The 27483-nt window shown below is 40.8% G+C and overlaps 1 protein-coding gene across 2 annotated transcripts in view; it reads right to left on the reverse strand.

Annotated features, from left to right (window-relative positions):
* Positions 1-12994: 12994 nt before the first annotated feature.
* Positions 12995-27483, reverse strand: part of LOC306873965 (E3 ubiquitin-protein ligase RNF166) — a 40136-nt gene continuing 25647 nt past the window's right edge. For both annotated transcript variants that reach the window (XM_079423586.1, XM_079423587.1), the window contains 3 exons: positions 19601-19715; positions 19232-19339; positions 12995-16441 (listed from right to left, as the gene is read on the reverse strand). In XM_079423586.1, coding sequence (XP_079279712.1) covers positions 16376-16441; positions 19232-19339; positions 19601-19715 — 289 coding nt within the window. In that variant the 3' untranslated portion in view covers positions 12995-16375. The remainder of the gene's footprint in view (positions 16442-19231; positions 19340-19600; positions 19716-27483) is intronic.

Consider the following 27483-nt stretch of genomic DNA (forward strand, 5'->3'; position numbering starts at 1 on the left):
TTGTATGCGTAGTTAATAGATTACAGTATAAGGCTACTTTGCCCATCGGCCATTATAGATCAATTTACAATCTATAATGGTGCAAAAAGCATTTACCATTGTATGGGTCAAAATTATCTATTTTTTTTAATGCCGAAAATCATAAGGATATTAAGCAAAGATCATGTTCCATGAAGATATTTTGTAAATTTCCTACCGTAAATATATAAAAATTAAATTTTTTGTTAGTAATATATGTTGCTAAGGACTTCATCTCAGCCAAATATTGTCCTATCCTAACAAACAATACATCAATGTAAAGCTTATTTATTCAGCTTTAAGAATTTATTTTTTTTAAATTATCCTTATGACTGGTTTTGTGGTCCAGGGTCACATATATTAAAGGTGCACTAAGCAATTTTTGAAAAACGCTTTTGACCACGGACCGAATCCCAAAACATACTTGCTCAGCAGTACGTGGCGTTTCTTGTAATGATAGAGAGAAGACAGTGCTCAATTTGAGTGCACAGGACAGATATTAGCAGATCAACTATAGATAGATAAAAAGAAGAAAATATCGGAGGAACAAAACATTAAAAGAAGGGTTACGATCAGGCAAGAGGTAGGACACCCGTAAATATCGGAGCAGCTTTCCAGCGGTGGAGAGAACTCAAGGAGCAGAAAGGCCTGGAATTGGACGCTGAGGTTGCGTTGTTTCTTCTGTGATAGATGAGTAACGTTGATTTTGCTTTGTTTCACACGACTTATCGGTGTTGAGTTTTGTTTGAATATGCTTGCGTGTCATCTTCGCTTGTTTCCGTGATCGTCGTTATGCTAGGGTTGTGTACGTACATATGGGGCGGAGATATCAAAATAGGGGCAAGGTCCTGTTGGGGTATGGGCGTGTTTGTTTTGGTGCTTTCAAATATCAACATCATCAGGCATAAACATGGGGAAATCTTTTTTTTTTTTATAATAAGCTCACAACAACTAAACTGCATAGTGGCACTCTATTACATTTCCAGGAGCTAATTTTACCCACGGTTAAGGCAAAGCTCAGCTATGTTTAGCTTATCAAACAGATTCCAGGGACATATTTTTACAGGGGATCTCAGAGCAGCCTGACAGTCATTGAGATTTACAGAATGTTTTCCACACTAATTGCTGGGAGTATATAAATATCAAGCTCCTACAACCCGTTGACACAGTGCATGACAGTAATGTGTTGCACTTGTTACCCCAACACCAGCACTGCGCTCTTCAACTCTGGCAAGGAGGGGCCAAGAGTTGGTTATATCTGTCCACTTGTGGAAAATAAGTTCCCCAGAACAGGTGCAGTACGGTAACGGTAACATTTAGAGGCCTGTTCCTGTCATTCAGCCATCTGGATTTTTTGCTGCTACACAGGTTGATTACTGTATTTGCGTTTCACTCTGTGCCCTTTAACCTCTGAGGTCAAGTAGTAGCACTGTTCCAAAGCACTCATTTATCTTATGCTGGTGCTGAACATCAAGCACTTTCTTCTGACACTTTAGCTAGGCAATAAATCTCAAACATGCTCCAACTTGACTCAGAAAGTTTTTTTTTTTTAAAGTTTATTTATTTTTTTACTATTATAAAATTAACCGGTAAAACTTTACATTAAGGTCCTAATCCTTCTTATAGTGACTACATTTACATTTATTCATTTAGCTGATGCTTTTATCCAAAGCGACTTACAATTGCTATATATGTCAGAGGTCGCACGCCTCTGGAGCAACTAGGGGTTAAGTGTCTTGCTCAGGGACACATTGGTGTCACACAGTGGATTCGAACCCGGGTCTCTCACACCAAAGGCATGTGTCTTATCCACTGCGCCATCAACACCATGACTAACATGAACTAACAAAAAGCAATCTCTTTGCTAATGTTAGATAATAAAAATACAGTTGTTTCGTATGACTGAGATACTATTACAGATTTTATTAATAGTTTGAATTAGTTTTGTTTTTTTATACATTTTTAGTTTATTTTTAATTATTTTAATATATCAAGTTAAACCAAATGAATGAGAAATATAAAAAAAAAAAAATAACTTATTTTTAGTATCATTGGGATACAATTATAGTTTTTGTTAATAGTTTGATATAGTATAGTTAATAGTATTTCAGTTTTAATGTTTTCAATTCTGTTTTTATAAAAAAAAAAAAATCAGTTTTATTTTTTAGTTATTTTAGTACATTAAGTTAAACTACATGAAAATGTTTCCTTGGAAACTATCTGAAAAAAAAAATAATATATATATATTTTTTTTAACTTAAAGGTGTCATCGGATGCCCATTTTTCACAAGTTGATATGATTCTTTAGTGTCTTAATGAAAAGTCTATAACATACTTTGGTTAATATTTCTCAGTGGTAGTGTAAAACGTACTCGGTTACTAACGTAACCTCGGTTCCCTTAGATACGGGAACGAGTACTGCGTCGCTAGACGCTATGGGGAAAAACTCCTTTTTCTCCGAGGACTGAAGACTTTTTCAATCACGCAGTGTGACTGCACGGCCATTGGTTCGCGCAGTAATAAAAAACTAACCAATGGCTCGTCAGTGGTACTGCACAAGCCTATGGCGGCAAAGCCCGCCAGAGCCCGCCAGAAGGGGCGGGGTCATCTGGCTATATAAGCGGGCGCTTCGCCATAGGAAAACAGGCCAATTCGACTGAAGCGACGACCTGAGTCGTGCAGTTGCATGGCATGGCATAGTACGCAGTACTCGTTCCCGTATCTAAGGGAACCGAGGTTACGTTAGTAACCGAGTATGTTCCCTGTCAATACTACACTCGTACTGCGTCGCTAGACGCTATGGGGAACAAATACAATCCCGCCATGCCATGAAGAGAAACGACAACCGTAAAACTGGCCTTGAGCAGTAAGGCTCAGAGGGACCAATTATGAGCAGGAAGCATCCTGCAGGAGGCATGAGGACCGAACTCTACAGAGGTCAGTCCAGCCTAGAAATCGTTTCAACGGTCATAAGTACAGCCTCAGCACCAGGAATGGGGCCAAGAGCGTTCTTGGAGAATCAGGCAATGCCTGAGGGGACCGCTTAAGACAGGTGTGTGCCATCTAAGCAGAGAGAACCCTAGCCTGTAAGGCCGGGACATCCAAGCTATAGAACCTGGCAAATGTGGACGGCGAGGCCCAGCCGGCCGCCGCACAAATGTCTGCCATAGACACACCACTAGACCACGCCCAAGAAGAGGCCACGCCTCTTGTGGAATGAGCTCTCACTCCAATGGGGCTCTGGAGGCCCAGGGAGGAGTATGCTAGTGCGATAGCGTCAACTAACCATCGAGATATTCTGTGCTTTGTGACCGGAGACACCCTTGGTGCGGCCGCCAAAGCAGACAAAGAGTTGTTCCGTCTGCCTAAATGGCGTGGAACGCTCGATGTACATTCTCAATGCCCTGACCGGGCAGAGAAGGTTGAGCTCTTGGTCCTCCTCCGAAGAGGGGAGCGCAGAGAGCGTAATAACCTGGGCTCTAAACGAAGTGTAGAGCGCCTTAGGAACATAGCCGTGTTTTGGTTTTAGGATGACCTTAGAGTCGTTAGGCCCAAACTCAAGACAGGCAGGGTTTACAGAGAGAGCCTGCAAGTCACCTACTCGCTTTACCGATGCTAGCGCTAGTAGCAGAGCGGTTTTGAGCGACAGTGTTTTTAAGCTTGCAGATTGTAGTGGCTCAAAAGGAGGGCCCTTAAGGGCTCTCAGGACCGTGGGCAGGTCCCATGCAGGGACTGTGAGGGGTCGGGGCGGATTGAGCCTCCAAGAACCCTTCAGAAAACGGACAACCAGGTTGTTCCGGCCCACCGACTGTCCGGCTATAGGAGCGTGAGAGGCTGCTATAGCTGCCACGTAGACTTTGAGCGTGGAAGGGGCGCGGCCCTTATCCAGCAGCTCCTGTAGATATGACAATATCACTGATATGTCACATGTTGTCGGGTCTTTACCGCGGGCTTGACACCAGGCGGAGAAAACCGACCATTTAGAGGCGTAGAGGCGTCTCGTGGACGGGGCTCTAGCCTGTTCAATGGTGTTCAGGACATTCTCGGGGAGATCTACTGAGTCCCATCGAGTGCCCATAGATGCAGGTCCCACAGCCTGGGCTGGGGGTGCCAGATCGTTCTGTTCGCCTGGGAGAGGAGGTCTCGCCTCAGGGGAATAGGCCACGGAGCCGCTATTAGCAGCTGCGATAACTCCGGGATCCAAAGCTGGTTCTTCCAGAGCGGGGCCACTAGAAGCACTTTGTGCTTGCATTCCCTGATCCGCCTGATCATTACCTGAGGAATCAGAGCGATCGGGGGAAAAGCGTAAAGAAGGAGGTTGGGCCATTCGTGGGCCAACGCGTCCTTGCTCTTCGAAAAGTAAATCTGGCAGTGAGAGTTGTCTTTGGAGGCGAAGAGGTCGACCTCTGCCCTGCCAAAGAGTCGCCAGATTTCTTGAACCGTCTGTGGGTGGAGCATCCACTCCTCTGAGGGGACATTGTTCCGAGAGAGCATGTCTGCTCCTTGGTTCAGAATGCCGGGCACATGAGCTGCTCTCAGTGAACGCAGGTTGAGATGAGCCCATAGTAAGAGGCGCTCTGCCATCTCGAAAAGGCGTTTCGAGGTGAGCCCACCCTGGCGATTTATGTACGACACCACCGTCATGCTGTCCGAGCGGACTAGCACGTGGTGACCTTTCAGGACTGGCAGGAAGAACTGAAGAGCTCGACATACTGCTTCCATTTCGAGGCAGTTGATGTGCATTTGTCCTTCTGCATTCGTCCAGGAGCCGAAGGTCGGTTTGCCGTTGCACAGAGCTCCCCAACCTGTGTTGGAAGCATCTGTTGTAACAACCTTCCTTCTGTAAACCAAACCCATTGTCACGCCTTGTTCGAACCATTGTAGGTTCCTCCAGGGGACCAGGGCTGACACGCAGGCCCGGTTCACCCTGACACGAATGCGTCCATGACGCCACGCATGAGGCGGAATTAGAGGTTTCAGCCAGTACTGAAGGGGTCTCATCTTGAGAAGGCCCAACCGAAGAACTGGCGATGCGGAGGCCATGAGGCCCAGCATTCTTTGAAACGATTTGAGTGGGTAGGAGGCTCAAATCTTGAAGGAAGCCGCGAGCTGCCGTATGGCCAGAACGCGATCTGGCGCGACTTTCGCCGTCATGCAGGCGGAGTCGAAAACTGTCCCCAGGAACGATGTTCGTTGGCTGGGGGACAGGGAGCTCTTGGCTAAATTGATCCTGAGTCCCAAGTTCTCCAAGTGCCCGAGGAGGAGGGACCTGTGTGCTACCAGCTCTGCCTCTGACTGTGCCAGAATGAGCCAGTCGTCGAGGTAATTCAGGACACGGATTCCCATCTGTCTCAGAGGGGAGAGAGCCGTGTCTATGCACTTCGTAAAAGTGCGGGGAGCTAGAGCCAGCCCGAAGGGCAGGACCGTGTATTGATAAGCCACACCCTCGAAGGCGAATCTCAAGAATCGTCTGTGATGGGGGGCTATCTGGATGTGAAAATAAGCGTCTTTCAGATCCAGCGAAAAGAACCAGTCCTCTGGGCGAATTTGTGAGAGGATCTGCTTCACCGTAGTCATTCTGAATGGCCGTCTCATGAGGGCGCGGTTCAGACGTCTGAGATCGAGGATGGGCCGGAGGCCGCCATCCTTCTTGGGGACGAGGAAATAACGGCTGTAGAAGCCTGACTCGCTCTGAGCTGGGGGAACTATTTCTATAGCTCCTTTTGCCAGCATTTTCTGCACCTCGGCTCGCAGAACGTGAGCGTTGCTGCTTCGCACTAAGGTGGGGACCCTGCCACTGTACCGCGGGGGTCTTCGAGCGAATTGAAGTGTATAACCTCTTTCTATAATCCCCAGAACCCACTGTGACACTCCGGGGATGGCCCGCCAGGCCTTGGCCCGTGTGGAAAGGGGTTGGATTAGCTCGGGTGGTGAGTCGCCTTGCGGGAACTCGACGCACCTGGTATTTGGAAGAGGAAATTTGCTCTCTTTTTGAAAATGTTTGTTTTTTATTTTTCTCGCTATAACAGCGGCTGTATGTGAACGCACTTCTGGAGAGGGCCTGTGATTCACAACAGGATTTGAAACAAACCGGTCTGCCTTGGCACCCAGAACTGAACGGGGTGCTTGAAGGCATAACAGAGGGCGTTTTGGGGTTTGTCCAGCGTCTGCGGGACCTTGACCCTTCCTCTTTCTTCCTATCAGATCAGGACGACGCCGGAGGCGCAGGGTCCAGGGTCAGCCTGGGCCGGGGTCCTTGACGCTTTGGATAGGGGTAGCGTTTGGCCGAGCGGGAGTGCTGCCGAGGCTCAGGCTTCTTTGTAGGCTGAGCGGGCGACGGCGCAGGTTTAGCTGGCTGTTGCGCTGGAGTAGGCTTGGGGCGACTGGTGGCCGTTGCAGAGCTGGACCGTTTAGGCAGGAAGTGTCGCATAGCCTGGGACGACTTCTGAGCCGTGGTGAATCGCTCTGCAAAGCCCTCGACGGCAGGTCCAAAGAGCCCAGCAGGGGAGACCGGTGCGTCGAGGAAGGGGACCTTGTCAGCCTCCTTAATCTCCGTGAGGTTTAGCCATAAGTGGCGTTCCAACACCACTAAGTTGGCCATTGACCTCCCAATGGACTGTGCTGTAGCCTTTGTAGCTCTTAAAGCCAGGTCGGTGGCACTGCACAGTTCCTTAAAAACTGCGGGATCAGGCCCGAACTCGTCCATGGACCGGAGGAGTTTGGCTTGAAAGACCTGGAGCACAGCCATGGAGTGAAGCGCTGAGGCGGCCTGCCCGGCGGAGGAGTATGCTCGTCCAGCGAGGGCGGAAGTCGTCCTGCACGGCTTGGAGGGATGAGCAGCCTTTGCTTTCCATCCGATGGCGGAGGGCGGGCAAAGGTGCGCAGCCACAGTTTCGTCAAGAGGGGGCAACCTCTCGTAGCCCTTCTCTTCGGCGCCATCCACTGAGGAGAGAGCAGAAGAAGAGTTAGAGCGGAGTCGGGCCGAATACGGAGAATGCCACGACTTCGTGAGTTCGTCATGGACCTCCGGAAAAAACGGAGAAGTTCGCTGACGAGGGGCCGTGCGGCGCCCCGGCAGGAACCATTCGTCCAGACGACTACGAGTGGGCTCCTCCGGCATAGACCACTCCAAACCCAGCTCATCAACGGCCAGAGATGATGCGGAAGAGCTCGGCATCCATCCCTTGCTATGCTTCGCTGGGCTCGGCAGACGAGGAGGGGGCGGGGTCGATGGTAGAGCCCGAGATATCCTCTGCGTCTGACGCTATTAGAGACATGCTGTCATCTAATAGCTCCTCCTCAAAAGCACCGAACGAGATCACGTCACTCGCGCCAACCGAGGGACGTTGATCTGCGTGCTCAAAGAGGACGGGAGAATCCACTCTGCATAGCGGGGGCGAGGCACGCGGGGTCTGAGCCGGCGTGAGCTCGCTCGCCGCTGAGCGCTTAAGCCCTTTACCCCGCCGTTTTTTCCCACCAGGTCCCTGGGAGGAAGAAAACGGGAGAGCGCGAGGGGCGGAGTCGCTCTCTGAAAAGAAAGCGATCCGAGCGCGCAGAGTCACGAGACTCATGTTCATGCAGTATGAACATTCCATCTCGCTCAGAGCGGCCTCTGCGTGGGATTTACCCAAGCAGGAAACACACTCTGAGTGGCCGTCGGCATCGTGCAGCGAAAGCTTGCACGAGACGCACTGACGGCGCGGCATTTGCAACAACGCCGCTTGCTCTTTTAGAAGAAATTTGCTCTTCTTGAAGGCTCGCCGGATGGCAGCAGGGGACGAGCTGGCGTCCGCTCTGATCGCTGAAGCGGCTCAGCGAAGCGGGCTGGATCAGCGGGGAGCGGGGAAAAAAGGCAGCCTTCCAATCCGCAGCGATGCGTGTCAACGGCGAGCGTCTGGAGTCCTGGATCAGCGAAGAGGTCGTCGCTGAAGGAGAATTGATCTGTTTTCCTATGGCGAAGCGCCCGCTTATATAGCCAGATGACCCCGCCCCTTCTGGCGGGCTCTGGCGGGCTTTGCCGCCATAGGCTTGTGCAGTACCACTGACGAGCCATTGGTTCGTTTTTTATTACTGCGCGAACCAATGGCCGTGCAGTCACACTGCGTGATTGAAAAAGTCTTCAGTCCTCGGAGAAAAAGGAGTTTTTCCCCATAGCGTCTAGCGACGCAGTACGAGTGTAGTATCGACAGGGAACACCCCTTATCCTTCCAAAAACAGGTTGCACAAAGCAAGGCATTTTAGTGCATGTTTCTTTAAATGCTAATGAGCTCTGTGACCGGCAGTTCTTATGAGACTGTTTACTTTAGCCCATTTAGCCGAAGAGCTTGCTAACTAGTAGTGATGGGAAGTTCGGATCATTTTACTGACTCGGACCTTTGAGTCTTTAATCTTTTTTCGAGTCATCAGAATCAGAATGAGCTTTTATTGACAGAATTTCCACAGTGCAACAGAAAGACAGCAACAGGACAGGACACAGATAATAAAAGAATAATATACAAATATCCAAGTAGGCAATGTACAAAGCAGCAAAAACACAATATATAATATAGATAACTATGTATGTACAGGTCAAGTAAATTAGAAATGAGAAAATAAAAATAAAATAAGTGAGTGTGGTAAATGGATAATGTATTATAGTTGTGTGCTCCACATTTATTGTTGAGTGTTCATGAGATGGATTGCCTGAGGGAAGAAACTGTTCCTGTGTCTGGTCGTTCTGGTGCTCGGAGCTCTGTAGCGTCGACCAGACGGTAACAGTTCAAAGAGGGAGTGTGCTGGATGTGAGGGGTCCAGAGTGATTTTACCAGCCTTTTTGCTCACTCTGGATAAGTACAGTTCTTGGAGAGTGGGGAGGGTTGTACCAATGATTCGCTCAGCAGTCCGGACTACACTCTGTAGTCTTCTGAGGTCAGATTTGCTAGCTGAGCTGAACCAGACAGTTATTGAAGTGCAGAGGATGGATTCAATGATGGCGGAGTAGAACTGTTTCAGTAAGTCCTGTGGCAGGTTGAACTTCCTCAGCTGGCGAAGAAAGTACAACCTCTGCTGGGCCTTTCTGACAATGGAGTCTATGTGATTGTCCCACTTCAGGTCCTGAGAGATGGTGGTGCCCAGGAATCTGAATGACTCCACTGCAGTCACAGTGCTGTTCATGATGGTGAGTGGGGGGAAAGCAGGGGGGCTTCTCCTGAAGTCCACGATCATCTCCACAGTTTTGAGCGTATTAAGCTCCAGGTTGTTAAGACTGCACCATACAGCCAGCTCCTTAACCTTCTGTCTGTAAGCAGACTTGTCACCGTCATTGAATGAGGCCGATCAGTGTTGTGTCGTCTGCAAACTTCAGGAGCTTGACAGAGGGGTCTTTAGATGTGCAGTCGTTGGTGTAGAGGGAGAAGAGTAGTGGGGAGAGTACGCAGCCCTGAGGAGCTCCAGTGCTGATGGTACGAGTGCTGGATGTGAATTTACCAAGCTTTACTAACTGCTGTCTGTCTGTCAGGAAGCTGTTGATCCACTGACAGACAGATGTAGGAACGGAGAGCTGGGTTAGTTTATTCTGAAGGGTTTCCATGAGGATGGTGTTAAAAGCGGAGCTGAAGTCCACAAACAGGATCCTCACATAAGTCCCTGGTCTGTCCAGATGCTGCAGGATGAAGTGCAGTCCCATGTTGAATGCATCATCCACAGACCTGTTTGCTGTCCAGTGATGTCCTTCAGATAAGCCAAAACCAGTCTTTCAAATGATTTAATGGCTACAGATGTTAGAGCCCCAGGTCTGTAGTCATTAATTCCTGTTATCTTGCGTTTCTTTGGGACGGGGATGATGGTGGAGCGTTTGAAGCATGAGGGGTCGTCACACAGCTCCAGTGCAGATCTGTGTGAAGTTGGGGGCCAGCTGGTCAGCACAGGATTTCAGACAGGCTGGTGACACACCTTCTGGGCCTGGTGCTTTCCTTCTTTTGTTCTTTCTGAAGACCTGGCGCATGTCATTTCGTTCATTTTAGCAAAATATAATTAAAATGATACGTGCTACTTCCCTAACACATCTACTACTTATGCAAACGTTGATCACACTACAAACAACATAAAACTATAATGGTATAAGAAACAGAAAAAAAATATTTAGTCTATGATTAGCTCACCTCACCTCTTATCTGACAAGTCTTTGGGGTTTGAGTCGTTCGTTCATCACGTTACAACCCCATAAACTTAACTGATGCAGTCAGAGCCGGAAAGAGAATTGATTAGTTCATCTCAAGTCTTCGGGTTTGAGTCGTTTGTTCATCACGTGACAGCCCCATACGCTAAACCTATGCTATGCAGTTAGAGCCGGAAAGAGAATTGATTAGTTCAACTCCAGAGTCTTTCGTTCTTTTGTCACGTGACGTGACAGCATTGGATAGATAAATTAGTTAATTTGCAACCTTCCTTACAAACAGCTGCATAGTTGTTATTTACTCTTACGGTTACGTGATGCGTTTCTGGTCTCAAATTGTAGCTTTTTATTTCTTACAGTTTATAAATGTGTGAATTTCTGTCATGATGGTTCTTTTCCACAACACTGAATGTGGTAACAAAGGTAATAAACTAAAGAGTTGGTCATTATTATTATTATTATTAAGTCTTTTCCCCTCAGACTGCCACTGCATAGGGATACAACCCAATAGCTGGGTTTGTACATATTTTACCCAGCATTTTTTTAAGAGTGTGGGAGCCATTCTTGTCTGCCCGTGCTCCGGCATCGAAACAATGGCGGACTAATGACAGGTCACTTAGGGGGGGTCTAAGGTAAAACACCAGTGTCAGTCAACAATCGTGGGAGGGGCCTGGATCAAACAGCCAAGAAGCTGAGAACGGCTTGATTTGAGAAAGGGGATATTATTTATAGGGATAAAAAAATTTTTTTTTTATCATTATAGGGTGGATGTGTACAAACACTGCCAACACACACGTTTGTTTTTGTGAAAAGTGGGGACATCCCATAGGCGTAATGGTTTTTATACTGTACAAACTGTATTTTGTATCACCTAAACCTATCCCTTACAGGAAACTTTGTGCATCTTTACTTTCTCAAAAAAACTCACTCTGTATGATTTATACGCCTTTTGAAATATGGGTACATGGGGCAATATCCTCATAAGTCACCTTCTTGTAATACCGATGTCAAACCCATGTCATTATACAAATTTATGTCCTCATTTGTCACTTAAACACACACACATTTATGTTCAAACAACATGTAAAAGTGAATTTTGCATCCGATGACCCCTTTAACATTTCTTATGATACATTTTTTTTTAACAACTCTGGTTCATATTTTATTGAACCAGGAATTAATTGCAAAGTATTACCAATAAATCAAACATAAATGCAATAAATAACTATTTTCCAAAAAAAGCATGAGAATAATTCACTTTAAGTAATATAATATTTGCTGGTTTAGACTGCTATTTGCCATTTTGCATTGAATCATTTCTTAGAAGGCAGATGGGAAAAAAGTGATCTTACCATCACCTAAAAAAGTGAGTTTACTATAAAGTGAGTTCAAACTATAAATACATTCATTTTAAACCTACATTTAAAAATTTTACATAATAGATATTAAATAACTATTAGCACTTTGCAACTGCTGAAACTGGTTCTGCAGGGGATATAACTTATGACTATTAATAGGGTGATAAAAGCTGTTTTGGAACATAGGGTAATGTGGCACAGCTTATAAACATAATTCCATATTCAAGCTGGGTCAGAATATTTAAACTTTTTTAAAAACCAAGGATCTCTTTCATTCCTCCAAATTGTTGGTGGAAAAACTGTGTTTTTACAACAAAGCATAATGCCATTAAAGATGGGTGCATCTGTGTTTTTATTAAGGGGAAAACTGCTACAAATACACTGTGTAAGTATCTTATTAAACCTCAGTCAGTATTACAGCTTCAAAAATGCACACCATCATTAACATCAGCAATGTTATTACTATTATCTCATTATTATTCATAGTCATGAATGCATAATCACACTGAGCAAACACACAAATGCCGGTCCTGCAGCCACCGGGTCACTGCAGGCACCTGAGAGGCTGTGGCGCCCTCTGCCTATGGCAGCACAAAACACAGCTTCTCAGTAAAGTTTCCTGGACAGATGCCGCCTTGTCGGTGCATTCAATAACATCATTCTTGAGTACTGAGTCCATCACATGTCCATGAGTTCGCCACGTTTCATCCTCTGTTCATCCATGCATCCAGTGTTTACTGGTCCAGTAATAAAAAGATGTTACTACAGTTCTGAGCCACTGTTCTCCAATGAGTCCTTGGCCATTCATTAAGTTTCATATACAGTATAGACAGACCGTGAGCCATCCATTGTTTGTTTATGTTGTTCTGGTGGATAGCTGTCAACCAACATATGAAATGCAGAAGTTCTCTATGTTTATCTGTGACAGTATGCATTGATGATACAATACAAAAAGAGTGAAAAATATACATTTTAAGGTCATTCTCAAAGGTATCAGAACTGGAGAGCTGTGTTGTACAATATCAAAAGTTTCACTTAAAAAAAAAAAATTACATACTATGCTACAGCTGTGCACATGAATATTGTTTGAACACTATATTTAGACACTTAAAAAAACAACATCATTGAGTAAAAACATTAGGATACTGGGAAACTCGGTTGTCTTTTTCTAGTTTCTCTACTCTTCAATTTCATCTTAAACTTTCAAAACAAGACCAAAAATACTGACACCATGTGAAACCCTAAAAGAAGCCAATGAAAAACACATCGCCATCAATTACAATGAACACATTTTCAGTAGGCAATTCTTGTTTGGAAAGTATTGAAAAATTCTTTCTGCTTGGTTTTTATTACCGTGAGGACTTTTCTTTGCCATCATGCTTTTGCAAATAATAATACAATATTACCCATTTCTGAAAAGTGACCGCATTTCTGAAAATGTTTGATGTTTTTTTTTTTTTTTTTAACCTGACCTACCCTTTTCACATAACTATGACATGACAAATTATCTGCCTCTTGTAAAATACATTTGGCAGTTAAATAACTGGAACAAAATTCCTACTCAATCATCAAAAGACATTTGAGTTCATTAAAGTGCAATGTTTTTAACATGCTTCTTAGCAGAAAAGGAGATTGCACCTTAATCCAAACGTCAACATAAGCCACAAAAAAATGTGGCAGTCTTGCCATTTTATGTATAAACGAACCAAAAAAAGAAAAAAGCGATCACTTATACTATGAATGTATAAGCCTCTTAATAAATACCAACAAGGTCATTCCAATATTCCCCAGAGGGTCTTGCACTATTATAAATGGCCCTGTATTCAGTCCAAATGTACATCAAAACACAAATGACATCCAACACTGTGTCCCAATGAGATATGACAAATTTCCAGAGATGTACTATAATTTGTCTGTCCATAATGAAAGTGAGAACAAATTAGATGATTATTCACACTAAAACAATTACTAATGAGACAAAATCTTTGAGATTTTACTCTGAGTGAAAATGCTTGTAACTTCAAATGAATCCAAGCTGCAAGGACAAAAACTCTGATTTGCATGGAAGATTTCGTCATGCCATTAGGACACAGTGATATTCTTAAATAAATCAATACCTCTACTATGGCTTTTAAGAAAACCATACAGGAAAGATCACTCTAAGTGATTACACATTAAACTTTCTAAATTATTAGAAACTGACAGCAAGATAGCAAATGACTGTTCACATCACACAAGTTCATAAATGTTCATTTCTTCCAAGTCATGGAGAGTCACTCTCATGCTGCAGACCTTTACAGAAATTAAACCGATTTCATTCCTAGCCATTGAGTTTCAGATTAGACAATGATTGAATGATTGTGACACGCTTAACCTTGCTAAAATAACAATAATTCACAAAATGGAGATTAAACACAATAGCTCTATTGCGACAGATTAAACAAACACTCGTCAACACAGAAATGAATCAAATTGAAACATCATCTTATTCAAAAAAAAAAGTTGGTAACTTTAAAAACAAATGTTTCCAAACAACCCTAACGGTCTTCCACTTTTTTTTGTTTTTTTGCCAAGATTGGCTCGAAATATATAAAAACCACTACATCTGGCAAAGTTATCAAATCTATATCAAATGCGTAATGATGCACCAGCATCAACAAATCTGCCAAACTAAGCGCACCACAGAAACGCAGAAGCTTGGAGCACATCATTGTAGATCTGCAACATACACTATGCAGGTACATAAACGCAAATGATTCCAGCTAGTTCTATTCCAAAATGTGTCTGAACACAATTCATAACATAAGTATCTATTCACAGCAATCCTGTAATGGCAATATAGCAGACATTAGCATAAACTGTTTTCTATAGAGGCAGTTTTCTTGTGTGTCAAGTATGGTCATGGCAAAACAGTTTGACAAGAATCTTGTCTGATAAAAGTCAATCGGTTTATAGCTAGCTACTTAAAAACGCATTCAGTTTAATAGCACAGCAATTTGAAGGTGACTATCGCATTCTGAGTACTGTGGTTTGTTAACGCCACAGTTATTACACTGTAATAACACCAACATTCCTGAATACTTCCTAGGAAACATGTTTGGTTTTACATATCTTAATACATTGTTTGTTGTAAATACTGTAAGAGAAAGAAAACAAAAATGTTGACTTTGCGCTATGCTTTGGCATTCACATTTGTGTACCTGTGTAGAGCATGTTTCTCTCATAACGGTCAGCTCGAGGTGTATCTCAAAGACATGATTAGGTATGACTGCAAAGCAGGGATATTAGATTCCGATCCCTAATGCCTACCCTATCACACCAGTGCTCCTCTAAACATCAGTGCTCCTTAACACTGTACATTGGCTTGGATTCAACACTTACAAAGCACAGAAAACCTATCAGTAATAGTAAAAGACAAAAAATCGAGTCTGCGCTCTGAATGACTTTGTGGCCAAACTACACACTCTTCCACTTCCTGTTAGGATATTCTCAAGTTTCTCCATATTAATGCTGCTTTCAAGTCACATTGGAATAACTGTATTTAGTGGACATGCCTGTCAATACAAGAATCGTGGCAGAAGCTGGTATTGATCATAATACAATGCAGTTGTGAAAATGAATTTACATCATAATTTTGAATGGAAAAGGGTGCTTTTAAAAAGCAGAGGGTGTAAATTCAACTAGTGGCTAACTAGGCCATGCTATTAAACCAATCCTGGGCCAACCGGTGATATTTAAGTGTGTAAAAATTTCACATTATTTTCTGTGGCAGCACAAGAATGATAAAATGTGTTAAAATATGTGCTTCCAATTTTTTAATCAGAAAATAAATCAAGAGAGAAAGAAACTTTCCCAACGAATCCATCTTATTCCGACCAAATCGCTTGAATTCACGTCACATCATAATTAAGAAAAATCTCCCAAAGGACTTGAAGTTAGCACTAGTGAGTGATACAGATGAACAGTACCAATGGATACATTAAAAGATAAAACGTTTCAGCACACCTCTAGAAGCTTGCCGTCTTATTATTAGTGCACCATTTAAAACTGAAACTTTATTCCAAAAATATAAATTTTAATCTTATCTGACGCTTCTTAGAAAATATTACTGTAGCAAGTTAAGAGCAGTGTATGCAGTCCTGTCGGTCAATATTCTGTTATTGAACTATAAAAGAACACCGATACTAGAATTCAGACATGTAGAAAACTGTGACGAGTGCAAGTATTCACATCAACTCTTGATTGAAAAAGGGCAGATGGTTTTCCGCATTCCATAAATGATGAAATGAGTGATAATGAGGATGCTGAAGATCAATCTCTCATTCTCTCTATTCTCTATAGGTATTGCCTAAAGATGAGAGTTCATCACGAGGACAGCCAACCCCAACATAGTTCACTTTTCAGCTTCGCTTTAACATGACGCACTGTTCCCTCTGTACTGATTTACACTTCACTGCTGGGGTCTATGTCACATTTGGAAACAATAGGAATAACAACAAGAACAAGCATGGGGATATTTATCTATTCCTTTGTCTGACTTTTTGCATACATCAATGTTTTGTTGGTTTATGTTTTGATGGTTACGATAATGATGATGATAAGCAACCAGAAGCTCCTCCCCTTCAAATTCAGAAAGTGACAACCTTGCTTAAAAGTTATGCAAACTTGCAAACAAGCTGTAGAGCTACTTCAGGATCTAGCTTGAGTGTAGCTCAGGAATACAGACCAGAAGAGAGGTAGAGTGAGAGGAAAACAGAGGAACAATGAAAATATTTAGCCTAAAACAAGACAGGTGAGAAGATCCTTCACATGGCTGTGTTTGTGGAACAGAATATATGTCAGACTCTCAGCTCTCAGACAGTGAGAGGGTCAGTGCTGCCTGCAGTGCTGCCTCCTCATCAATACTGTAGTCCTGCATAAGGAGACATAAAAACAGAAAAAGAACACAATTAAAAGAAATGCAATTTAAAGAAAATTAAGAACATTTAAAACCTTTACTTATATATATATATATATATATATATATATATATATATATATATATATATATATATATATATATATATGTATATACAGTGCCCTCCAAAAGTATTGGAACAGTAAAGACAGAATTGCTCTGTTGGCTGTGGAGTCAAGACATTTACAAATATGATTAAAAGATGAATACAAAACAAAACTACAGAATGTCACATTTTATTATTGGGTGATTCAACACACAGATATTTTACCAGCTAAGAAGTTCAGCACTTTTAGAGTTTCATCCCTCTATCTGATGTGAGCATAAGTATTGGAACAGTTGCCTCACAGGTCTTTCTAAGTGATCGGCTGTGTCCTGTTGCATTAATTCTTCAGATATTAAAAGCAGGGAATGTGTCGTATCAGTTATATCCATTACTTCTGTATTCTGAATCTTGCATTCGATGATGACACACACAAACCAGGATAAAATCGAGGGAGCTGACTTTGAGAGAAAAGCAAGTCAATTAGAGCTCTAGCAAAAACAAAGGGCATTGAGAAATCAAGAGTTTGGAAACCACCAGCGACCAACAACGACCTGATCGGCTGAGAAAACAACAGTAGTTTATGACAGACAAATCATAAAAGCTGTGAAAATTAACCATAAAAGACGTGTCTGTAAAATCAACAACAACTTCCAGAAAGCTGGGGTGATGCTCTGACAATCTACTGTCCTCAGGAGACTTTGACACAGAATTACAGATGCTACACAGCAAGAAGCAAACGTCTGACCAGCACCAAAAATAGAAAGGCAAGATTAGAGTTTGCAAAAAAAGCACAAAGGTGAGCCAGAAGAGTTTGGAACTGTGTTTATGGACCGATGAGACAAAGATGAACCTTTATCTGATGATGGGAAAGCAAAAATGTGGAGAAGAAAAGGGTACTGCAATGATCCCAAGCATACAGCCTCATCTGTAAAGCATGGTGGAGGTGTTGTCATGGCATTGACACGCATGGCTGCCTCTGGAACAGGCCCTCATCACTTTACTGATGACGTAATGTATGATGACAGTAGCAGAATGAATTTGGAAGGGTACAAAACCATCTTGCCTACCAATATTCAAGAAAATGCCAACAGATTCATTGGGAAGTGCTTCATATTACATCAGGACAATGACCCAAAACACCCTGCCAGTTCAGTCAAGGAATTTATAAGGGCACAGAAATGGAAAGTCTTAGATTTCCCAAATCAAACTCCAGATTTAAATCTGATTGAACATGAATTTCACCATCTGGAGAGGAGAGTAAAGGCAGAAACTCCCCAAAACAAGCAACAATTGGAAATGGCTGCATTAAAGGCTGGATGAGACCAAGAGTCTGGTGATGTCTATGGGTCACAGACGCACTGTGATTGTGCGCAAGGGATCTGCAACTAAATAATAGCTTTTAATCTTTTATATCTGCCTTATGTTCAACTGTCCCAGTACTTATGCTCACATCAATGAATGGGATGAACTCTAAAAGTGCTGTTCTTTTTATTTGGTAAAACATATATGAGTTGAAACGGCTAATAATAAAATGTGACATTCTGTAGTTTTGTCTCATATTAATCTTTTAATCATATTTGCAAATGTATTGACTCCACAGCCAAGAGAGCAATTTTGTCTTTACTGTTCCAATACTTTTGGAAGGGTGTATTTTAGTTGTAAAATTAGTTGTAGAGACATTTTTGTATCCCCTTTGAGAATAGTGGTAATTGAATTAAAATAAATGTCCACATGCATTACAGTAATGAAGATTTTGGAGGGAAAATGTGCTTAGCTATCATAACAATGATGTCACTTAATGGTCTAATTTTCTTTATGCAAAATAAAATTATTTGGCTTTTGAGATGAAATGTAACCAAAGATATGTTTTTATGAGATTCACTTGAACAGGGAAAAGTTGCTCTTCTTGGGCAAATCTTAATATATATCTTAAATATATTTTATTATCCCAGTTCTTAACTACTACAAGTATGCCGTTCGTGGGTTTATCTCCCCCAAAAGCCTCCCAGGCCCCATCAAAACATTTAGAGAAGACCACTTAGATCTATCAATCTCTTTACAGCTTGACCTATAGTGAAAGTTTGGGATATGGCTACTGTAGCAGGCTGAGCCAGAGGGGGTTTAGCTGGTGTGGGATCACGGCTGATGCGTCTCGTGGGCAAAACTAATTCAGATTCGGTAACAGATGTGTAAGAGAAAATTCCAAGTCTTGCCAAAATATGGCAACCAGGTAAAACAAAGGGTAAACAGTGGCGGTGGTTATACAAGATGGAGGGATTTGATGGAATGTATGGGTTTCATCAAGACTTGCAGAGCTTCTTCTCGACAGGTAAGATAAACTCAAGATTGAAAATATGCTTCATTTTTGTATTTCCACCAGGTGAAACTAGATTTCACCTTGATACAGGTTCATCTATTGCATAAAGAAAACGCATCTTTTTTTAGAACAATTACAATGTTTTGTGCTGTAACCTTAATTTAGTTATTAAATCCATTTCCCTCCCAGATTCTTAATCCCGTAACACATCTGGAGGTTTTATTTGTCATAAGGTTTAATATGAGGTTCCATTACTATTTGGATTCTGCTTTAGAAGACAGCTGCCTATATAGTTAGAAAAAAGCAAGGCAGCTCACATGGTATCAGAGCGTTAGAATACAAAATGAAGAATATCTTTCTCTAAAGCTTTTTGCATTCTTACCACAAATGTGTCATAGGAGAATTTGTGCCGGTGTAGAAGATGCTGCAGAAAGTTTGAGCTCTTATAGCTGGGGTCACCCCAAGGCATAGCTGAGCATACTGGACATACCTACAAAAAACAAACAAACAAAAAAAAAAACACAAGAAAACAGTGTTTACCAGTAAGGACCATGATCAAATCTTGACTTGGTGCTTGATTTAAAACACAAAAAATAAATATCTCCTTTCATGCTCCAGAGAAGAACAAATATAATATGTGTTTCAGACTACATTAGGGTGAGTTAATGCTAGAATTTTCTTTTCAGTTTATTGTTCCAATTAAGTGGTACTTACCCTGGCAACTTGAAACTGTAAGGTAACTGACACTCACCACTTTGTTGGGGTCATTGCGATGGTTCTCCATGCAGTGCTTCACTAGTTCCAGTTGGTCCAAGTTGCGAGCACCACAGTACGGGCACACAAATGTGGAACGGTTTGGAATATTGCTGTTAAAAACAGAATTTTACTGTCTCAACCATGTGGTCTGATAAACCAGTATCAGATCTACACTATTAGAAGCAGTAGCTCTGGAGCAAAAGAGTAAATAGGCAAATGAACAGAGTTGTGTAATAAACTGATTATCAGTGTTCACATGAATAATGCAAATGTGCAGCCAGAGGGTGTATAACATTGTGTGAATTGCTTTCAAGTCTATAAGAAATGAGGCAAGAACCTTCTGTTCACATTAGCTATTTGAGGCATTCCTGATCGCCCAGTTTTAGCAGCTCCTTCCTTTTCTCTATACAGGGATTTCAAAAACTGTTATTTCAATTTAAGTCCAATAAACACTAATACACCAATGAAATATTATTATTGAGTAACTTGAGTCTGAGGCAAAATGTGTTCAATTATCCTGCAAACATGAATGCAGCCCACTAGAATTTGTGATTATTTACAATTATTTCCTGCTGTTCTTATTTCAGTAAACTAAAAGACCATTCACTTCCAAGAGAAAAGTCAGCAGAGAAGAAAAGGGTGACATTTCAGCAAAAAATATATGGCAGAAGACTTAACCGATCAAAATCAAGTTGTTTCAAGAGTGTGACACACTCCTGGAGTCATTTCCTGGGTTTTATGGGAGCCAGCACTGCTGACTTGTTGCTGTAATTCTGACTTTTATTGATGAATAGGTGAATTTGTTTTTTAGATTATGGGTAATGTAACACTTCACTGGGATTTCAGTTTAAATTAAATTAAATTTAATTCAATATTTACTTCCAGAAACCGCATTGTCATGCTTTATATTTACCAAGAATTACACCTATTACATTAGAATGGCATCAATCACATAAAAAATACAATAAATTAAAAATAATTTTAATATTATATATATATATATATATATATATATATATATATATTCTTTCAGGGGAGCCAGATATCTGCCTTTTTTAGAATTCTGCCATGCAGCTTGAATACTATGATGGTCTGGCAAAGACGTTGTCTTGCTCAGTGGAAGCCTTTTCATATTTGACTTGCAAAGCCCTATCAGCAAACAGCATGGACAAGACTTCAACAGACTGAGACATAACTGGATTAATAGATGAGGCTTGGGCAGACAGGCATAGAGGTTCTTAACGTCTCTATTACTGTCACCATGACCAGATACTGTTCTATATCTCCAGGTACCAAATAAGTATCACAAAGGACAAAGACTGTATAAAGCTGTGCCCACAATCCTAATGTGACTTTATCAAACAGTATCCAGAGGGCAAGTCTGAATCGAACACTCATTCTGTCTACCGAGATGCCTCCAACTGGTCAGTTTTTGAAGGAAGTGTATGATATCCCACAACCTTGCTGGTGAAAAAATGAAAATGGTGTCTGAGTGTCTGACACAAGATGAAAGAAGTAAATATAATGGTGTCACCACTTTCAGCTTAGGACTAGAGAAATAAGGATGGTTTTCATTAAAGTTAACATGAAATCAAAATTGACCTCGTACATTTACTTCACAAAATCTGCTCCACCTTAGAAACAACTTTCCTTTTCTGCTGTCAACAAGCCTTATTTTTTAAATTCTTCCTTCTAACCCACCCGTGATAGACACTTTTCTCAATCAAATTAATTTCCAAAACAAAATTTAGTCCTGACTAGTCTAAGGGTGTGTGATAATGACAATAAATAAATCAATAAATAAATAAAAAATAATATTTCCTGGGTTTTTGTATAATGATCAATGACAATTATGTTAGTACAATGTCACTGTCATGGAGAGCTGACTCCTAAAGCTTTTCATATTCTGCATGTTTCATAGCAGCCAGTGACAAAGTTTTCCACTAGGAGGCAATATTTTCCCCTTTAAAATTATTTCCAGAGGATTTCTAATGGCAGAAATCTTACTTTTAATCAGTAAAGTTAATAATAAGACACTACAGGGCTGTTATCAATCAAATGAAATCAGTATCCACAAAATCCATCTTTGCACTGAAGAAATGTCACAGAAGCTGCATCTGAAGTGGCATTTAAGGCTCGTTTCCACTGAGCAGTACGGTTCGGTACGGTACGCTATTATGTCCGTTTCCATTGTCAGAAGTTGTGAATGGTACCAAAATAGCATACCGTACCACTTTTTTGGTACCTTTCGTTGGGGTACCTAGCACAGCAAACGGTACCAAAAGGGTGGAGCTAAACTCACAGCAGAAGTTGATTGGTTTACTAGAATCGCCACTCGTGCGTGATACAAGGGGATAAAGCTTCTCCTTCACTCGTTCCACTCTGCTGTGTTCTGCTTATTATCAGAGTGTGCAAACACACACACAAAAAAAGATAAGTGTATTTTATAGTTTTATATTTTCACACAGACAATAACCGTTTCTCAATATGCATTCTTGTCTGTTCTTGTGGACTTGTGAAACGTCATTGCCCAAAATATTACTGTTATTCTTGCATGAAATGTAGTTTTAAGAGTTTTTCAGGACAGACTGTAGTTGTTTAAAACTCAAATCTGCTGTTTATTTATAAAGATATAGAGCCTATTTGAAAATTTGCTATGTCGATTTCGAAGCTCCAGACAATCACCCGGTGCTCCGTGCTCATGTATCCGCCTCCAGCAGCCTTACGCTCGGCTAGTCCTTCCGACATTTGCCGCTGGCTCTGATGTCTCTGTGGTGATTAAACGAGAATCAATTCAATGTTGTGTATATTTAACAGGCATTCGTGGTCTCATGAATCTATTATTTGTTCCTGGTCATATCGTTTTGACTGAGCACAAAGTTTAACTTTATATTATTTTGAACTTTACCGTTACATCGCTGACTTTGTAGTAAACGTTTGACTGTGAATTGTTTGCTTTTGTCTTTATTTCCTATTATATAAGCCTCTTATACTTTGTACTTATACTTTTATAATGGCTATTATTGTTCATTAGACATAAAAGAGGCAGAGTTGTGCTTATTGTCGCGCTTTATTGTCGATCGCTACTTTCCGGCATACACCACACCTATCAAGTAAAGGGTACTGTTGGCAGTGGAAACGCAAGCCTGATCAGGGTTACCCGTACCGAATCATACTGTACTGTACCGTACCGCTCAGTAGAAACGAGGCATTAGATCTATTTAAACAGACTGTTTAATGCAGCTCAGATATGGCTTGAATGCATTTACTATTGCATAAATAATGTGATGAGATGTGTTGCTCAAAACAGCACTCTTGCTTGTGTGATACTACTTAACTATATACTTTATGTAAACCACAAGGCAAAACCCTGTATATCTTGCATTTTGGTGGCATTCTACTGGCATTAAAATAGGCTACATGCCACAGTAAAAGCGCACATTCTGGAGGCATGTTTTTGTTTGTGACATAAATCGATAATGTCAGCTCGCACATTGCTAAAACAATAATTATGATATTATCTTACACAGTATACCCACATTTTTTCTTTTTTGATTTGTTCATAAATTCATCGGGTGGTGGAAGCAAAATAGGTCTGGAGTGTTGTTTAATACTGAATTTAAATATTCTCTTAACTCTAAAGCCAAGGGATCATGTTCTAGATCATCAGATGTGACATTATAGTCTTTGGAAAGAATCAGTCTGAACCAGTTTCCTCACCTCCATACAAAACTGCTGTCTGCTAAACCACTGACTCTCACTGGGCACCGAGACAGAAATGTGTCATAGTGTCACGGACACGCTACTGAACAAGGACCCTGTGTTTACTTAAGTAACATTTGTAGGGTGGCATAAAGGTCTGCATTTGTAACATAGTTCTACAATATTTGTGTGATGCTATCACAAAAAGCATGATAAACAGCCATGATGCAAGACTTTTGCAGAGAGAGACATAGTGGGAATATATCAACATGCTCAGCTTTGAAGAGCTAATTAATTCTTATCCTCCTCCCGCTCTTCCTGTGCTTCAAAGGAAGAGTGAAGCATGACAGAGACGCACACACATAACTCAACCTGGAGTCATCCGATTGGACTTTTATCTGATTCCTGTCTGTCTTTAACTGTCAGACATCAGTTTGACATCTCTAGATCTAAGTATACCTACACCGTTGGTGTGTGGGTCTAAAGAGTACCTGTAAAGAATGAAACGCGTCCTGGATCCATATTTTAAAGCTCTTCGCTGCATTTTAACTATTGTCCCAAAGAGCATTGAGTGCTTCAGAGAAGCATGAGTCATAAGGCAGTATTTGCCTAAGAGAGACTTGTGGGATTGGTTGCTCTTTAATGCAGGGGAGAAAGAGGAAATATTCAAAAATGCTGTGTCCAAACTAGATGCAACAAGTTTCAATTGATGTAATTGTCCTGACTGAAACTGTCCTAATTGGCCGTGGTGATGTTGCATCATGCAATATTTTCATATTTGATGTTACATATACAATAGAGTTGGATTTTAAAGCAGGATTTTTGGTTTCACTTTATTTGGATGGTCCCTTAACACATTCTGTTGACTATTAGTAACGTTGCACCTACATATCTACTAAGTCTCACTAGAGTGTTAGTAAAGTATTACTTGACTGGCAGAGTTACGGTAAGATGAAGTTGACATGTACTTGAAAAGTTACTTTTAGTGAGTAGAAAGTCTGTTGGGAGACCATCGCAATAAAGAGTTGGCAGATATTAAGCAGACAGTCTACTATTACTGAGAGTTAGGTGCGATGTTACTTATTGTCAACAGAATGTTCAAAAGGAACCATCAAAAAGTGTCAAAATGTAACAAATATATTAAATTATATTATATTAATATACAACATTATATTAAAAAAATATAACCACATTTTTACAAGATAGAGTATGATTATCACAATGAATAGAAAGCCATACCATCAGCATGGATGTGGAGGATTAAAAGTTCAATCTGTACGGGTAAAGTTAGTTTTACTTTGGCTGGATATTCAACTTCCTGGACTGTCTGGAAGTGACAGTCTTACAAAGTTAACACTAGCACAAAAAACATTACGAAATTATGACGCCTCTTAAATGCCATCCTCCTTACATAAAAGATGGTGTGAAAATTCCACAGAAAACTGCAAAACGTCTGTGGCGTTCAACCTTTCATTCATCACACATATTTAACATAATAATAAGAAATGTTCTAATAGTTAAAGTAGACTCTCACTCTATTATCTGACTCATTTATAAGAACACTAAAGCAAATGTTGGCAAAGTGGTAGCACCATTTATTTTGTGTGTATTTCTAACTTTTACATTCATTCCAGCTCCCTTCCACTCCCACCTATAAAGAAGAGAGGCACCAAAGCCTAGGGGCCTACACAGCTAATAAGGCCAAATGAGATGAACACCCTTAATAATTAGTGATCGACCGATATTGATTATTTTATTTATTTTTTTACAACCGATACCGATCCCAATTATTTGCATGTTTATGTGCCTGATAACCGATATGCAGAACCAATATTTATTTACTGTTATATTTACTGTAATAAAGTAAATACATGACTGCGTGAAGTAAGTCCATACTTCACTTTGGCTTTCCTCCTTTCAGTCATCTTAAAAAATGTTTTGAGAATTAGCAGTCTTTCATGCAGGGCTCTAGACTCATTCTTCCCACTGATCGCACTTTTGCGACTAACTTTCTCAGTTGGTCGCACAAGCACATAATTTGGTTGCAATTTGTTTTTGTTTTTCAATGCATGCTGATGAACTTTTATCATAGTTTATAGTTATATGGTAATGAAAGTGTTCAACATTCAACCCGTTCTTTTTCATCAGTATTTTTTGTGATTTAAATTTTGTGAACTGGAATTCCTCTTTTCGTGCACTTTCACTTTCAAATTCTCGATCTTGGTGTCACATTTAACAAGAAAAGGTAATTGTCTGTTTTGCTTATATCTATACACCTTTCACTTTTTAAGACTAAAATAAAAGATGGATTCATTGTTATTCTTAATTAAAAAGCACAACAACAATAAAACAGTACGTTACAATGACAAATTAGCTTACATAATATTTATTAACAAAAACTAGTAAGAGGAGGCATGGCATAGGACACATCACATGCTGTCTTATATACCGAGTAATACATTACAGAATGTTTAGCAAACACGGAGGAATCAAATAAATAATAATTTAAAAAAATTAAGGAAAGCAAAGATAACAAGCTTCTCAAAACGAAAACAAAAAAGTACAACTAAACTGGCTGTTGCTGACAGGACTTGCATGTTTTTTTTCTTTCTACAAGAATACCAACATGTTCACCTTCTCTGGTTTAAGAAGCAGTCTTTTACTTTAGTTTGAAAAGCAAATCCTCTGTTGCGCTCAGTCCGCGGTGCGCATCTTTGCGCTCGTGCTGACGCAGCGAGTATAAACCAGGCTCTACCCAATAAGCGCTCGCGCTGAAAGCGCCTCTCTTCACGTGATCAGTGAAATCTGACTCCTGCTACAGCGTGCTGTATGAAGCAGACACTTTGGAGCAGCGCAGACCATGCACTCGCACAAATGCGACCACGTCAAATTTTAACTCGCGCACACTCAAAAAAATTACCATTTTGGTCACAGTCTAGAGCCCTGTCATGTTAAATTTAATCTTCATATTACAACAATAAAAAACATTTTATTTATAAAAAGCTTTAGCAGCAACACTAATATTAGCAGTAAGCAAAATAAACGTAGAATGTCTAATGTTTTCAAATGGAGAAAATAAATAAAGGACAGGAGTCATATCAAATTTTAGTAGGTTTATAAGCTGTTTAATAGGCTAAAGAGTGAAGAATAATTCACTGGATAATGTTAATTCACGGAATAATATTCTCTGGAATATTGGAATATAACAAGCATCGTATTTTATTGCATTTCTCAACTGGCATGCTATATTTTTTGTCGTTCTAAATTATGCTGCTGACAGCGCGGTTTATCTGTGCAATTTACACAGAACTATAGGCTACTCAAACTGCGATCGATCGCAGAGATAATAAATAATTAATTTCCATAGAGTTGTATTAATTTAGATGTTTATAAACTAAATAATGGTTATATAGTAAGTGGTAATACAATTTAGGGTGCTTCAAAAAAGTGAATCTTGTTGAAAGTTACATGCGGTGACTGAGCTGGAGCATTTCTTGAGCATCAACCACTGAGTGAACTGCAATCGGCGTCACGAGACTAATGATGGGCATATAGACAACAGAGAGAGAATTAAATTCAATGCTTTTATTTCCAACATGCAATCATTCATGACTGTATTATTTAATTCATGCAAAGTTACGTATTCATTGGGAGAGGACTTGACGGATGATCTACGTGACACTGACTTCACGAGACTAATAGACCACAGAGAGAGAATTCAATTCAGCGCTTTTATTTCCAATATGCACTAATTCATGGCTGTGTTATTTATTTCAGGCAAAGTTACATCTTTATTGGGACAGGACTTGACAGAGTATCTTATTTATCATATTTCTTAGAGCCAAGTTGCATAAACTACATATCAGGCATTTATGTAATACATCTAATTTGTGCATTAATGACTGTAATGTTAAATAAAGTTTACTAACTACAGCAAATCAAGTACCTGCACGCTGTTGTTGTTGTCTCGTCTCCCCTCAGATGCGCTGCAATTGCGTTTATCGGTTAATCCGATATTACAAAACCGATATCCGATTATGGGGAAAAATGTTTAAATATCGGGAAAATATCGGTAAATCGATATATCAGTCGATCTCTATTGACAATTTTATTTTACTTTAGAACCAAAGGTGTTTTTACCAGCACTAAAGTGTTGAGGAGCATATTGCTGTTATC

The sequence above is a fragment of the Barbus barbus genome, assembly GCF_936440315.1.
Source record: "Barbus barbus genome assembly, chromosome: 1".
Lineage (NCBI taxonomy): Eukaryota > Metazoa > Chordata > Actinopteri > Cypriniformes > Cyprinidae > Barbus > Barbus barbus.